The sequence below is a fragment of the Cebidichthys violaceus genome, unplaced genomic scaffold (assembly GCF_023349555.1).
Source record: "Cebidichthys violaceus isolate CVI_PGR_0920_01 unplaced genomic scaffold, fCebVio1.0.p SCAF_9, whole genome shotgun sequence".
NCBI classification, from domain to species: Eukaryota; Metazoa; Chordata; class Actinopteri; order Perciformes; family Stichaeidae; genus Cebidichthys; species Cebidichthys violaceus.
The window spans coordinates 5,091,533-5,108,596 of record NW_027176975.1 but is presented as its reverse complement, the minus strand read 5'-3'; the positions used below and the strand labels follow the sequence as shown (position 1 = coordinate 5,108,596).

General features: G+C 40.9%; 1 protein-coding gene across 4 annotated transcripts in view; it reads left to right on the top strand.

Moving 5' to 3' along the window:
- grid2 (glutamate receptor, ionotropic, delta 2) overlaps positions 1-17,064 on the top strand; it is a 434,148-nt gene that overhangs the window by 317,123 nt on the left and 99,961 nt on the right. For all 4 annotated transcript variants that reach the window (XM_068703404.1, XM_068703407.1, XM_068703405.1 and 1 more), the window contains one exon: positions 15,871-15,972. In XM_068703404.1, coding sequence (XP_068559505.1) covers positions 15,871-15,972 — 102 coding nt within the window. The remainder of the gene's footprint in view (positions 1-15,870; positions 15,973-17,064) is intronic.

Sequence of the window (17,064 nt, the reverse complement as noted above, 5' to 3'; positions counted from 1 at the left end):
GAATGAAGTGTTTTCGTTGCCTCAACCTAACCTGGGACTCCATATGTGAACAACGGTCTTTGATGTCAAAGTCCTGGGCTTCTTATCTTCATCACTTCCTTGTGGTACAGAAACATAGCATTTCGTTCAGTGGAAAAAACACATTGCCAGTGAACATAATCCATGTAGCAATTAAACATAGTTGCCAAAACAAATTAGAAGTACATCAATGTCATTTCTGGAGGACAGGGTTGCTAAACCTCAATGCTCCACTGGAACTGCACATTGGCTTTGTGGTTATATAGCCAGCTCTCACATGGGAATTTGTGAAACGATGTGAACATCTTTCTGTCGTCAATTAAAGGACAGCAAGTGGTCAAGCACTTTTTAAGTTGCTCGAAAAATGAAGTGGGAATTGGGTATGTGGAGGATATAACTTCCAAAAGAGGGCACATAGAGGACTTTTTTATTATGTTTTATTGCCTCATGTCATTGTGGTCTCATGTGTGTCGTCATCACAATATCACTTTCATTTTTGTGTACGCTCTTAATACTGATTAGATATTATAAATGGGCCTAAATAGCTCTGTTGGTTTGTTTTTCACTGTGGTGCCATTCCCTTGTAAATGTGCTTGAGGTTTTTTTTATTTAAAAACACCCACCCCACCTTCAAAACTTTCATCAGTGTCACAGAAAGTGTTCTTCAAACAGTTGCTGCTTCAACATTTGATATTCTGAATGGGTAGAAGTTACCCTTCCCAGGGCAGTGCACCTAAAAATGTATATTAGTTTTTTCTGGGCAGGAAAGCCGTAGGCAGTTAATAGGCGAGAACAAAGAGAAGAGCATTATGTGCCCTGAATTTAATTCAGTTTTGATGTGAAAAGGTGGATCTTGTATCTTTATACCACATTAGTTCAACTTTATCTTACCTTAGCTGCTTTATGATGTTAAAGCCGCTATGTGGCCCCTTTGGCGCACCCTAACCCCTCGGTTAGGGTGCGCCAAAATGGCTGCTTTTAGACATACAAGGCTCAGACACAGGCCCTCTGTCAGCGGCAGGAATCAGAGTGACAGGTGTGTGTGTGTGTGTGTGTGTGTGTGTGTGTGTGTGTGTGTGTGTGTGTGTGTGTGTGTGTGTGTGTGTGTGTGTGTGTGTGTGTGTGTGTGTGCGCACGTGCGAGCGAGTGTGAAAGAGAAAGAGAGTCGGACAGCTGAGAAGTGAAGGGTGCCAAGTGTTTCCCCCTGCCAGAATACCTAACTGTGCACACGAGTTACACACACACACACACACACACACACACACACACTCTTACAGACCGAAGACATCAGTGTCCATTTCTTCAGAGGTACAGTACATGGCGTCCAGCAGTCAGCTGTCTACCAGACCTGTCAAGGTTTTAACAACTGAGTCACACTTACTGACTGAGTGAGTGACCAGCTTACTGGCTGGCTGACTTGGTGTCCAGTGCACTGAATGCAGTGACTAGCTGTCAGACTGACTGACACGCTGACTAACAACCTGCACTGCAGCTGACGTTGCCTAAATTGACTTGCTAGATGTCATTTTCTACTCCTTCAGCAAGACTGCCGGACTCAACTGAGAAACCAAACGATAAACGAGTATTAAGGGTAGAGTTAAATGCAGGACTCAATTGCTGTTGGTATTGAGATTGCAAGTAACAAATCCACAGCAATTTGAAGTTTAAAGACAAGTACTGTGTGTGTCCTGGAGGCATCGTCACACAATATCGGCTTACGTCCAATACGGGCTGTTTATTTTAGAAATTCTATTTAACCGAAACAGCAATGAAGGTTTTATACCTTCTAATTGTTTTTTTCTAATTTATTCTACCTGTTGTGGTATGCTTTTTGGATCACCTTTCCACTATACAATCCCCTGGTGTATTGGCAATGAAAAAGAAGACATTTAAATAGTAAAACTGCTCTGCTGCAGTTAGACTTATAAAACAGAAATCCATCTACCTCAAGGTTTGTAAGTAGGCTTTATGTCGAACCTGCAAAAGGGTTTTCGGCAGGATTACGGTCCTCTGCTTCCCTAAGATAGTGATTCACTAAGTTTAAGTGGTGTGCCAGATGGATGCTCATACTTGTCTGAAGATGCTATATAAATCACCTGTGGTAGGCTGAATGAAAGCCTGTCCACGTTAGTAGATTAGTCGTCTGAATATCAGTTTTCCCAGATATCCCCTGACACATTTGATTAAAAGCGGTCTGCTGACAGAAGTAAAATCATGTTACGTGTGGCCTCTATAAGGGTGTAAAACCACAATTCCAAGGCACATTTTACATTTCACTCCATTATGATATTTCACTTCATATGTGCATGTATAATTTATTACTCAGTGGAATTTAATGACTTAGATTACTCCTGCTGCGCTTAAGTTCACTTAATAGTCCCTATGGATTTTCTTCTTCATCTGCACATGCATCTTTATGTCAGCCTGTGTGTGTGTGTGTGTGTGTGTGTGTGTGTGTGTGTGTATGTGCATACATTTTCAGCCACTCGCAATCTCCGCCTGCATGCTTCCTCTAGCTATATGTGCGTGAAGTCTTGTTAAACAGATGTAACCGGAGAGAAACAGCACTTACCCAGCCGCAGGTTTTGAAATTGTGTACACACCACCACACCGGAGTAAGGCAGCGATAGATGCCTCCCTGAGCATGAGGGCAAAGAGAGGAGAGAGACCGAAAGACCTACATAGAGACGCCTCCCTACCTGCGTTTGTACCAAACACCAGGCTGACAGGCAGAGGTGGAGTAATGGTGGAAGGAAGACGAGAGTAACATGAAGTGAAAGAGACAACAGGCAAATAAAGTTGAGAACTTTTCTTTCCGTTAACATTATCGGAGAACTTTGCAGGTAACCCCTGTCAGGTCGAACCTGTATTCCCCACTGGATCCTCAACCTTTCAGCAGTCTTCCGTCTGTCTCCTCATCATTACACTGCGCTGTCTGACATCTCTTCCCTCATTTTCCTATGGGGAGAGTGAAAGCAGTGACAGAGAACTCTTTTTTTTTTTCTTTTTTTTTAAATGACTTCACCCCTGAAGTCTTTGCTTCTCCAAGTACTTTTTCTACTCCTTTGGTTCTTGCCTGCCTCTTTCTCCCCATCTTTTTCTCACCTCCCATCGAAGAGAACATGAGAGGCAAAAATTATAAATGCCTCCAGAGATAAACAAACAAATTATGTTAACACCTTATGATAAATTTCGAATGCATTTATTTTACAGAGCTTAGTTTTGCACAAACAATTGTATTCTCATTTGCCAAGCAAATATCTCAAACGCAGAGGTTAATTGAAAGAGATGTTCTTTGACCGCCATTGGGTTGATGATTTATATTTTTTATTAAGGCAATACTTGATTAAACACAACCAATTAAAAGCACACGGACAACGGCATTAAATGATAATGCCGTTATTTACTCGTTTGAATTTTGGTATTTAAAAGCGCATTAAGGCAGAAATTGGAATTGTGTATACATATACCAAAAGCACCATCTAACCCTCCCTAACAAGCACACACGCAAGACACATCTCCTCAACAAGTCAAGCAAGCAATAAAACAGCTTGCAGCTCATCTGGGAAATCAGAACACAGCTTGTTGTTGTCGCTATCGTAATGATCGGTTTGTATAGACTGCTGTGTGTGCGTGTGTGACAGGGAGGGAGAATGATAGTATATGAGTGATCGGGCAGAATGTACAGTTTATTACTTTAGGTCCTGAACACAGCATCTACCATCAATACACTCCAGCTCTCACTCTGTTCTTTTCCCGCCTCGCTTTTTTTCTTCTTCCCCAACTCCCACTGCTCCCGTATGTTCACTACCGTCGTGCATTAGAGACATACCATATATTCACAAAGGGCTCCCTTTAAACCTTTAACTTAGCATTACACAGCAGCGCCAAATCCAGAGACTGGCTGACAGTCATGTGGATGCCCCGTTTCTTTCACAACCAACAGTCTGCAACGTGGGTAAGATATTTCTTTTCATGCTCCACTCAGACAGACGTAGCCGGAGGCATTATATGTTGGGGTTGTCCGTCCGCTCCATTCTCGTAAAGGCGATACCTCTGGAATGCCTTGAGCAAATTTCCTCAAATGTGGCACAAACGTCCACTTGCACACAAGGATGAACTGATCAGAACTGGGTGGTCAAAGGTCACTTCGATCTCACAAAACCTGTTTTTAGCCATTACTCTAGAATTCATATGCTAATTCTGACAATTTCACACAAATGTCTAATGGGATAAAATTATGAAGTGATCACATTTTGGACAGACATGGATGTTAACTTCAACATGACTGGTTGGCATACAACCGCAGAGTGGTAAATCTGGTTATAAGATAGGAAATCTGCATTCCTAAAATCCAAAAGGATATCAGAAAAAGGAAGGTGCCAGAAATCCTTTGGTGAGCTATTGTGAGCGGCGCTTTTCTTGCAAGTCCACAATTTATTAAGATCTATCCTGGCGACAGGTGCTGTGTCAACTAGATATGCTGCGGCACAAGGAGAACATCTCAAGTCACTTTCTCCTTTAATGCTAATAAGCAGACACAGCAAACAGTACCATGCACTGGCTGGCTGAATGGTAATAACACTACTACTTCAGAACGTTGGGATTTCCAATATAATCCTTGTGAGCTGTCAGAACTGAATTAAAGGTAAATGCTGGTTAGTCAAAAGAAAAGACATGGAAATGATGTTTTGTCTTTATCGACTGACAATTACTGTAACCAAAGGTTTTAATTGCAATGTGCTAATGTAATCTCCAAAATTCTGGGAGCACTCAGAAAAATTCAAGTGTGGCATTTGAGAGTTCAAACATGTCAAGCCACAGAAGACCTTAATATACAAAGAACAAATCAGGCACATAATCAATTTCATGCAGGCCCGTCCAATCAGAAGTGGAGAATATGAGCATTGCTCTTCAGTAAGGCCCTGTGAGAGCAAAGTGTCATCCATGATTCCATTTGAAGTTCACTCCTTGTGGAGCTCCTCCAAAGGCCGTTGAATGATTGGATGACAGTGACGTTTCCCAAAGTGATTTTCTGATGACAAACCTTACAGACAGAATTCCAATAAATTGTATTCAAAAGCTATAGTTACACATTGATTCTGCCATTAATAGTGGAGTTTATCTGTTTTGGAATTGTGTGTAAATGTAGGTGTGTGTGTGTGTGTGTGTGTGTGTGTAAGAGAGAGAGAGACAGACCAAGAGCCTGGGCATCTACCGACAGCCTCTCTGTGGAGTTATGAAACGATTTTTAAAATTGCAAAATCAATTCTTTGAACGTGCATTGAAGAGATATTGCAAACATGCTAGAAAATGTGTTTTTTTTTGTTAATGGCCCTGTTTCCTTTTACATTATTAGCTTGCATATTACACAGTTTATCAGTAATTTGCCAGCAATATGTCTTGCTCTTGTAATTGTTTTCCTGGAATCCAATTCCATAAGGCAGCTGGGCAGAACTTTGCTGAAGTGGCTTTTTCAAATATAATTGCTTTTCCAGGTAGTAGTCTCATTATCAAAGACATAATGATTGTAATAGGGCATACCTTTCTATATTTTTCTAATTTCATCATATCAAATAGAAGAAAAAGTATAAAACAAGTGAGTCAAAATGGCAGGAATTAAGAGAATAGAGTTTGTGCAATTATTTGAGACGGGGGAATAGATGAGACAGAGGGAGACCTGCATGGACACACGTTCAGACGGCATAATAGAATAGAAAGCCTTTATGCGTGCATGGGATCTACTTTTCACGGAGGGAACAGGGTGGATGGGCACACAAACAATATGATGGAGATTAGGCAGCTGGTGGTGCAGAGCACTGATACTAGTGCAGCGCGGACTGCTTACTGCAACAAGCTGTCCCCTCTCTGTTAGATGATGGAGACAGACAGAGAGAGAAAGAGAGAGGGAGAGATGAAGCAACGGTTCGTGGGCTGAAAAGAATTGGAAGAGGGATTGAAGGAAAGGAAGATAGGGGAGAGGACAGAAGGAAGGCTTGGTGTGCAAGCTGTTTGGAGACTGCACTGACACACATGTTGCTCATCAGCAGGGGAGAAAAAGAGGGGGGGAGTGGGAGACATTGTAGTGAAACTGCTCAGCAGCTTGTCTGTGCTCGTGCCTGGCTACTGTCTCTTTAATGCAATGGCAGACATATGAGTGTTTTGCCGAGACAACAGGAGTGTTACAGAGCTACACAGGCTGGAAGCGACACACCAGTGTCTGGCAGATGAAACAAGGTTAGCTCAAAGAAAGCAGATGAATGGAGGGATAGCAAAAAAAATAAATAATCATATTGTATTTTTCTAGCTGTTGGTGAAGAGTAAGCAGATAAACTACCAGGAGATAAGAATCTAAGTCTGCACTAACTATTCAATATTGCACTGCATTAGAAAGCCCATAATCAAATCTCTCCCTCCACTGGTGGAGCTGATGATGTAGGGTGAGCGGAAGTACGGCGGCTAATACAGCAATTGCCAGCATTCAATTTCATGGGGAGTTGCTTCTTTTGTGTACCAGCAGTAATTTGAGGCATTGTAGGACAGAATGTTTGACATTTATTCATACTTTACTGATTGTTTCACTTTATACAACTTCCTGTGCATACAGATTTTGTCACAGCTGCTAATCTCTCAGCGCTGTATACACCGTCCCCTGCCACACTGCTTGGAAATGTCACCTGTTTTGTTTTCTGTTCTGTTGCGTTTTGAATAGCTGCGAGTCATGCATGTCACTATCAGACCAGAAGCCACAGTTTGTCTCACAGCACGCTCTGGCGTGTTTGCCACAGGGAGAGAAAGTGAGAGACGGATGGAGCCTCAAAACAATCTTCAGTGATTTTGGGATGCCATTTAGTCTCGAGGATACTTTTGTTTGACTGTGTGTCCATTTATGTGTGGTTTGTGTTCCTCTACGTAAGTGTGTGTGTGTGTGTATGTGTGCGGGATGGGTGGCTGAGTTGAGTCGAGTGAAAGGCTTTGTTGTAACAGTAAATGACTCGTCTGGGCCCCCACACAGCACCGATCGATGTTCCAATTACTTTTAAATGTGAGATCCCTTGAAGTGCCCGAGGCTTGTGGGTGTAAGTTTGTATGTGTAGGTGTGTGTGTGTGTGTGTGTGTGTGTGTACAGTATATATATAAGTGTTAGGTGGTCATGATAACAGTGGAGGTGGGAAGGTGACCAAAGTATGTCCCCCATTTTCAGTGTTACAGTAATGTAGGCTGCTTGTCAGGTCGCCACAGCCTGGCAGTGCTGAATTCCACACACTTCATTCAGTGTGTGTCTAAGTGTGTTTCAGCTTTACCGACCTTGACTTTCCAATCTCAACATCATTTGTATTTATTTTATTAAAACATGTAGCGTTATTGACTATTTTGCTTAATTATGAACCGTAATTAAAAGCTGTGTTATATCCATAAAACACAGGTGGACAAATTATCCCACTTGTCCAAACCATCGTTCCCTGAAGGAGAGAAAGAAGAAAAAAAGTATAATCGGCTGAAAGGTTTGCTAAACAAAGTTAATGTAAACTAATGACTAGAGGAGACAGTGAACAATGTGAACTAATATTAAGCCGTGATTAAAAAAAACATGATGCCTTGCTGTATACAAAATCACTTCTGCAAGATGACAACATATGATAGTGGTATGAATAAATCAACACTTATTTATATCATATTGTTTGCTTGAATATCTGTTTGTTCTTACAGACCCCCCCTGAGAACCACATAGAGCCCTCTGAATCCCAAAAAGATACATGTTCTGTTGTTTTTCACATTAGTTGTGTTGATTCTAATGAAAAATGACTGCAAAAATCAAGCACAAATGATTATAGCAAAAACATTTTAATACCAAGAATAGCCCTTGATGTTCATCGGATTCCAGCTTTGTGAGAGTTGCTTTGTTTCACTGAACTTCATTAATCACCTCAACTGCCTGTAAGTGAGTTCTATTTTCTGTTTAATGTGGCCTCAATAGAAATGATGAAGTCCTTTCAGTGTGTGACAGCACTATCAGTATTTATATTTAGAAGCTTTGCAGCTGAAGCGCAGCGTTTCGGTAACTGAGTTTGCTTGGAATGCCGAAACATTGCAGGAGATAATGTGTAACTCACCGGTTGTTAGCCATGAGTTTGAGGTATGTTGAGAAAGCTCATTGGTCAGTGGTTCTTTGGTTAACGTAGTAACAAGTTAAAAGAAAATACTAGTAAATGCAACAGGTGAAGTCTGATGTGATCGTACGGCTTTGTGTTTGGAAAACTAGTGTTTTACTACATAATTTCTATACAGTATATTATAGCCCATCCTGTCGTATCGCACTTTGCAGTGAAATAAGCACATGACTGTTATCAAATATGTTTATAAGGATTGTCAATGCTCGTTATTATTAATCTGATTATAAGACCGAGGTATGGGAATGGAGGTTTGCTTATCACGCTCTGTTTTCTTCTGGGTGAAAGCACACTGGAGAATGTGAGTCTGATTCATGGGATAAAAGCAAATGTTGTAGCAGAGAAAATAGTGTTAAGATGAGAGACACGATGAGAGTCACAGAAACATGGAGTAAAATGTGAATTCTATCCAAAGCAAAAGGAACGACTGACCAGAGAGCAGTAAATGAGCAACAGAGGGAAGCCAAGCAAGGAGAATAGAGATAGTGCATGATAAATAGGAGGAAATGCATTGTGGGACGCTAATGGCAGTATGTTGAAGCCTCAGTCTTCATGTTAAGGGTCTAGGCACAGTGGGTCATTCACTTAACATGCACACACACACACACATACACACACAAATGCACATTTATTTCATACTGTCGGGGGGAAATGAGCCCTTATCTGGAGCTGTGGAGATAAGCAGAGGCAGTGGGCCACTCTGCTAGCCAGGCTGCCATTTTAGGTCCTGACTCACTTGTGCTCATACACACACACACACACACACACACACACACACACACACACACACACACACACACACACACACACACACACAAACAAACTCACATGCAACGCTGCTTTCACACTCTCCTGTCATATGAAAGTCAAAACAATATGAATATAGAGTGAAAATCTTGGTATTCAGATAATGTAGCATAGTATAATGATACAATATTAAATATTATAGCATAGTCCTCTTACTTATCTAGAAATGGAACTATAAAAGAGGGCATTAAAGGATTTATAGCTTTTAATAACATCTAGTGGTTGCTGAGAAGTTGAAGGAATGTCGACGGGCTCAACTTACAGTATGCTTTAATGGGCAGAATTATAAAAGTAATATTTTCTAAGAGGATTGAAAGAGGTGGTTAATTAAAGCAGAGATCCAAGAGCAACATTTGTCAACGAGGTAATATCTTTTAATACTGAAGAAATGACTGAAAATGAAGGCGGATGTAGTCAGATTGGTCTTTAGAAGGACGCGTGTGCATCTACAACAGTGGAATAGTGGAACCAAGAAGACCGTCTTCATACAGCAGCGTAGATGTTTACAAAGAGCAATTTGGATAATAACACTCATTGCACTGACCTCCAGAAAAACACAAATCTCAGTGGCTGTCAATGACTCATTTAGTCATCATTTAATCACACCATTCAAAATCCGCAACGTATCGCGATCAATCCATAGGGAGAGTGGGAGAGTAAAATTAGATTTTCCTTTAATGCATAATGTGTGTGCGTTTGTGTGCGTTTGCGTCTGTCCGCGAATGACTGAGTGTGCTATACAGCTGCAAACAAAGCCAGCCTGCCCCTGATTGATAGCCTCTGTGATAACTGTAGTGCTTGACAATTTTGATTGATGCGTTTCCCCTCATCTTATTGACTTGCGTTTAAACACCGTGGGAAATGCAGCACAGACTACTTTTCATTACAGGCCGTTGCGGAATGTTTATTGCTGAATCTCCCTTATTATTCTTTATATTCTTTTTTTCACAGTGGAAAAGTGCAGTGTTAACTTTGAACATCGCGGCCAAGGGACCTCAATGAAAGCTCAAACTAATGCCTTTAATAGGAACTCTTGTTTTATTCACATAGTCCGAAGGAATCAATATTAAGTGCCTTGCTTAAGGGTAAAATGACAGCAGAAGGCCATTATTGTCTTCCAGAGGCAGTGCAGGAAACGCTGATAAATAAAACAAACCCACACTGTTTTGATTTTGTAACTGCCATTATCTCTATTAATCCTATTTGTTTACATTCACACTGACTTTATATACAAAGGTTTGTGCGGCTCAGTGCTATACAGCTGAACAGCTTATTAAAAGCGTGGAATACAGTGGGCTTTGGTTGGCTACGGTTGACTGTCTTACTGTACATTTCACTGTTCATTATTTTTTTCCTCAGGGCTTTGCCACAAATAAGGGTCAAGATTTCAGGAAGTAAACAACTGCATGTAAACGGCTGATAGGAGAGCACACACTGCACTACAAGACCATTTTTTCATTTGCATTTGTCGTGCTTTATTTACCGACCCCCGTTTTCACTTTTCACTGAAAACACTTTCCCTGGTCCCACTCAAGACGTCTGGTCCCACTACTGTCTCTCTGTCACCAAACTAAGCTGAGCTGTAACAGATACTTGCCACAGACATTTTTTTCTTTGTTTTTTTTTTTTTAAACTTATTCTATGTGTACGGTATATAAATACAACTTTCTTTCTTTTGCAAATCTCCATTCTTTTAGACGCCAATTTTAGTGTTCATATCACGTTTGCCACTCGCATGTTACTGAAGGACAAACAAGCGACAACACAGGGATAGTGTGTTGTGTCTTGTTTGTCCTTCAGTAACCCTTGTTCCTGCATGTGTGGCTTGTTTTTTTTGTTGTGCCTGTGTGCTTGGAATGTTTATGTGTGTGACATGTGGGCCTCTGTGCTAACAAGCATGCACTATCGTGTGTACCTTTTTTCCTGGTGAGCTTATGTGAATGAAATGAAATTGAAATTAAATTTATTATATTGTCATATACTATTGTCATATACATTTCTTACACATATATGAAATTTAGCTTCTGCTTTTAACCCATCACCAACTTATTGGGAGCAGTGCTCGGGGACACAGGACACGTCCCAGGTAAGGATCGAACCGTCGACCTTGCTGTTACCAGACGACCCTTTTAGTAGTCTGGTAACCTAGGTGCTAATTTAATGAAAATTAGCAGCTTGCCAGTGTTGCTGTGCTGTAAATGCACCTTCTACAATGTCTCTCATCATCGCTGCTCACCACGTAGTAGTATCTTGTTTTTCTGCTACGTCTCTCTTACTTAGTGTTGTTATCTCCGCCACGTTGAAGCCTGGCAGGAGATTATGTGTTCGGTCTGTCTGTCTGTCCACAGCTAATCTTGAATACTACTTAACCCTTCAGCCTAATATTGTTTGTGCTCATTTATGACTGTATGCTCAAGGACCTCATGTGGTTGCAGTGATTCATAGTTTTTGAAAAATATATATATTATTGACTGTTTTATGCGGTGACTAGCCCTGGCAGGGGCTGCAAGTGACTGCTTTAGTCAGATTTACACGACCAGGTAAACCGAAAAAATGAGTCCGGTAGTATTGTGAGTGTGTGTGGTTGAGGATGAAAGACAGAGACGGTGGCTGTGCTCGTGGCAGACAGGTGTTGGTGATCGAAGCAGAGCGAAATGTTAGCTGTGAAGTTGTCTTGTCGCAGTAAATGTACAGTGAAGGTTACAGTTTGCTCATGAATAACATCTGCAAAAAGACTCCTCAATACCCAAGAAGTTCCTGTGTCTTACTTTTAAGCTGGTGGGCAAAAGTGAAGGAGAGTCTGTGGGACTACTAGATAGAGCCAGAGAGCAGCACACTCTGCTCCATCCAGTTAGCAAAATGTAGATTAATATATATATATATATATATATATATATATATATATATATATATATATATATATATACATATTCAGTGCCGGGTATCAACTTCTTCACCTTCTATCTTTTGTATTTTGCACACCAACACAGCACATATGTACACTTAAAAAAACGAGAAGGGTTGCAGGCATATGTGAATCGCGAGAAGGGTGCACACACACACACACACACACACACACACACACACACACACATTCACACACTGTATTAACAATGGGTTTGTAGTGAGCAGAGTACAACAGTAGTTTTTTTTCTGTGTTATAGAATAAAGCTAAGTTGGCTCATCTTCAGAGAAACTAAATATTACAAATGACTCTATTTTCTGCATGTTATAAAATAGAGAACAAAACAAAAATACCGGATGCAGATTTTGAATGTGTGGGAGAGGAGCCAGATTCGGATTCTAGCTCCACATCTCCCCTCCCAGGCTGAAAGGAGGATAACATGTAACATGATCTACCTGGCTGAGTCTGTGTGAGTTACATAAATGCAGACAGACAAGAAGAGTATCAGTGGATTTGAAATTGCAGCAATGTTCTGATGATAATTAGAATAAGACATGATAAGGATACGTTGGAGTTAAATTCCCTGATTAGACCTCTGCTCACATTGAAGCAGGATGTAGCTTTATGGGGAATTGTGTGAGGTCACCGGACTTGATGTACAAAAAAAAAAAAATGACACATTTTTCCGCCCCAACTGGTGCAATAAAGCTAAAAGAAGTCAGAGAGTGGAATCAAACAGTCTGTGTAAACTTACTCAGTCCTGAGAAGAGGTGTAATCTGGTGAGTGGACAATGGCTGTGCAGGCCGTTTAGAGGGATGTAATACCCAGACTTTTCACAGGCAATGCACATCTACTCTGGTGTGTTCAGTTATGGTTGATTGGATTTGAAGCTAGTTTGGCAGTGCTATGCTGAGCTATGATTGCGAGAGGTCACCAAATTTCAGTCTATAAGAATGCTTAAAGTGTTTGCTTAATGGTAAACTGAATATATCCGACAATGACAGTCGTGAACATGACAGTTGTTAATTCTGGGGACAGTCTGCGACGCTCACAGAGAGACAGACAGGCAGACTCCATCCCTGCCTCCAAAGTCTCAAAAGTCAACTTGACGAATGAGCGAGCACGTAGTTGTGAGTGCGTACGGAGGGTCAAGTTCACACTTGTTATTGCCCTGGGCTGCCGGGACTCCGTTTGTGCACGGGAAGCAGAGCTGCTACCGTGTGACGCTCACGTTCATGCGGTCGTTTTTTTGTGCGCGCTGGTTTTGAGACTGGTTTCAAGGCGTTTACTATCATATGCACAACAATTACAACAAAGGTTGGCTCTTAATTCTCAGGATCCCTTTAACAATGCTAATTGAATATGAATGTATACAGAGAGAAAATCACACAAGTAAAAGTAAAATAAGAATCTAAGGCATAAAATAGTGCAAGCTAAAATATTAGGATAAAATATAAACAAAGTAATATATATAAATAAAGTAATATAATAAATTTGTAGACAGGATGCTGAAAATAGGTCTGAAAGACAAATTTAACACCATAGAATCCAACCGAGTAAAGAGTAAAAAGAATAGAATAAATGATCGTGAACTGGTTCATTAGAATCTGTGTAATCTGAAGCTCTTCTGAAGTGGTACCTTGAGCAACACTGATAGCCTTAACTGGTGCAACGGGACAGTAAGGGGAATCCCACCTGTGGTGGTCTACTCTGGGTGTGTCTAATGAAAAAATCCTGCTCCTGACTAGGCTAAGCAAAGTGATTCTACCAGAGGAGCGGGTTAAATTGTTGCTTTCTATACTGTCAACAATACTTCAAACAGGATATGAAATGTTCGCTAAATCCCACGGCGTTAAACAGAAACCAGTTTTTTTTTTGTCACAGTAAGTATGAGTATAAGGGAATTGATCAGAATTGGCAGAGAATAACACATTCAACAGTAACTTCAGGCTTTAGAGAAATGGATTATCCCGTATTTCCCTCTGCAGCATGCCCTCTGCTTCTCTGGTGTGTTTGTGTTTTCTTCTAGCACAAATCAAGCCATGCAATGTTGTGTGTATCACAGTACGCATGTGTGGTGATGCGTGTTTGTCTTTGCAGACAGCTAAGTCAACTCTTTTTTATTTTCTCTGCTACCTCTACAGGGAAAGCAGCTTGATCTTGAAACAATATCTTATTGAAAGCAGAAGGCAGCACATGGAGGAAATATGATTTGGGACTTAAATAATGTGGTCCGGGGGAAAAGACTGGAAGTTTATTTGATATACAAAGAAGTCTGGGTCAGATTCATAAAGCGCCTTTGAATAACATTACCATAATTTCCACAGGTACAGTGCATAGTGCACCTGGGGTACACATTGATGTGTTCAGGAAATGAATTTTCAAAAGTGAGGCTTTATAGAAAGTAGGACAATAAAATATACGGTGTGTTGTCTTAACTTTCTGTATACACTACTTGCCCTAAGGGTAAAAAAATGACCCGCCTTCATTAAACCCCTAAAATAAAGCAGCGTGATTGCATTTTAAACCCCAAATCTATTTTGTATGAATAAACAACCTGTCATCCATCACAAACATTGTGAATATCTAGGTGTTTCCTCTTCACAGTGCAGAAAGACTGTGTTTAATCAGTGGAATCCACGTCTCCCAGACCTCTCTTATGGCCGCAAGTTTGTCTGTCACACGCCTTGCAGGTCTTGACTCACGATTATTAAATCGTATCGTTCTTGAGAAAGTATGAAAGACTTTCAGTGGCATCGTTGCACGGGAAAATCGCACTTCCTCTCTCTGCATCACAAATGCAGCCTCGCCTCGGGATTAGCAGCCTGATGTAGGCACGCAGGTCAGTCTATGGCTGGTGTGATGAACATGCTGAGTGTTGGGACGATATCCTGGGCAACTGCATGTCTTGTGGGCCCTGGGGTCATCCTTATGACATGTTGTGCTGCCATCCTACCCTGGTTGTTATATGTTGACCATGTTATTTTTCCGTTCTTTCTACAAAACTGTCTCTCTTCCAAATTGGTCGATTTCTTCTTCATCTGAAGATGATTCATCATGCTCTGGGTCATATCCTTCCCCATCTTCTTCTCCAGATACCTCTTCCTGTTCTAAATCACCGTCCTCTTGTTCCTCCTGGACATCTCAATAAATCAGATCTAGGACCTGCTGGGCAGTGAAACGTGCACTCATGGCTACAGTAAAGAGAGTACTGGGGGTACTGTCATCTGCAGCACCTTTATAGCATCTGACTGCATTCCCCATTAGTAAACGATGCATTCAAGAAATGATTATTCTCTCTGATCCTGTTTGTATTTTATCTGCAAACTTCAGTCAGGTGTGGGGTCGTGGAGGGGAGATGCTGCACATTTGCAAGAAAGTTTTTGTTTTCCCTGAATTCAATCAGTAGCACACGTAATCTCAAATGATTGTGTGTGTGTGTGTGTGTGTGTGTGTGTGTGTGTTTTTATGGTTTCTGTAGTATGAAAATTATTTTATAACTGCCGGGTCAAAAATGACCCCTAAGACAAGCTTTGTAGCCTGTTGGTGTACAGCTTTTATGGAAATATGAACAAAGGCAATGTTTAACCTTTTCTCATGTTGGGGTCATTCTAGGAAAAGTCATTGAATTCCAAGTTGAAAAAAGGTCATTAAGGGGGTTTCCTATGCTGTTAAACGTAGTGGCGGGTCATTATAGACCCCTAAGACAACACAAGGGTTTAGTAGATAGATATGTATTTGTGTTTACAAATACAAGGCTACTGTGCTTTGTTACTGTGTGTCTCATTTCAGCTCTGATTTTGTTCAATAAGCATTCCCTCTGGATCACAAGGACATCAATTTAATGTTTTGATATTGTGTGCTTGAGGTGCATTTGCCTCTTTTCTTCTCTACCGTGTATCGCTCTGTAAACCCACGATGTGTCTGGGAATCTAACTTGTATGTTTGTGTGTTTGTTCACATTGCAGCTGGCGACGTGGGACCCAGTTCATGGATTGAACGGCACGCTGACAGACAGGAAATTGGAAAATAACATGAGAGGAGTGGTGCTACGAGTCGTGACTGTTCTGGTGAGCATCTGACCTGTGTTTTCATTTCTTTGCGCAATTCTTTTTTTTTATCATTCTGTGATTTGAAATTGGTCATACATAAGAAAGAAAAAAAAAGACCTGTTTCAGTGTTCCTTGTTTGAAATTTGTCCAGCCACTCACTCACAAAACAAAAGACGGACTGTTGCGACTACTGCTGCCATGTCAGACCTTTATTGTATTTCCGTCCCTTTGTCTAGTTTTATGCCCATCATTCAACTGTGTCTCTGCGGAGACGTAGAGAGGGACGGGATGTGTTCGGGAAGGAAAATGGCAGACAAACATTTATGAGACAAAGCGCGGAGTCAGAGAAGGCGAAACACAAATAAAATGTAAGAAGATGAGCTTAGTAATGGTCCGAACTGTAATCATTTCATTAGCTTCCATTTTGACATTTGACAGCTAGATGATGGAGAACATTAGAGACTTGATGAAAGTGAGACTCCAGCTCTTTCTGTCTCGCCTGCAGCATCGATTTGAGTACATCCCATGAGTGCTTTAGAGATTCACGTCTGTAAATTCTTCATATCCCGTCTTTGAAGTGAGAAGCAGAGAAGAAAGAGATAACCCAAGACATCTTTGTGGCTATCCTTTTTTCTTTCCAAATTGTTTTTTTTTTCCCCGAGGTCTTTGATCTTCATCATCTTTAAAAGAAAAAAAGAATATGGATTATGTATTTTGATGTCGCCCTTTCTCTCCTTGACAGGGTGGCTCCTATCGATGTACCGTATTTGAACATGTATTACTGTATGTGCACATCTATTGTCCTCTCTACCCTTCATATTCTGTAGCTACCTGGTTGTGTAAATGTGTGTTACCCTAGATGACTGATGCCTCATGAGCGCCTAAAGACAAAAATAGATAGAAATATCGTGAAATGTCCAGGGTGCTGCCCGGATGTGCTGTTCTTTCTTTTTTTTTTTTTTTTTTTTTTTTTTTTAACGTGAGAATGGTTAGAGGGCAAATCCTGATTGTGTGTGTGTAAGTGTGTGTGCATGATGTGAAAGGCTTCTAAAGGGACCTTTGGAACAGATTGTTTCCGTGTTGCCCTGGGCTTTTTTTTTCTGCTCTGAT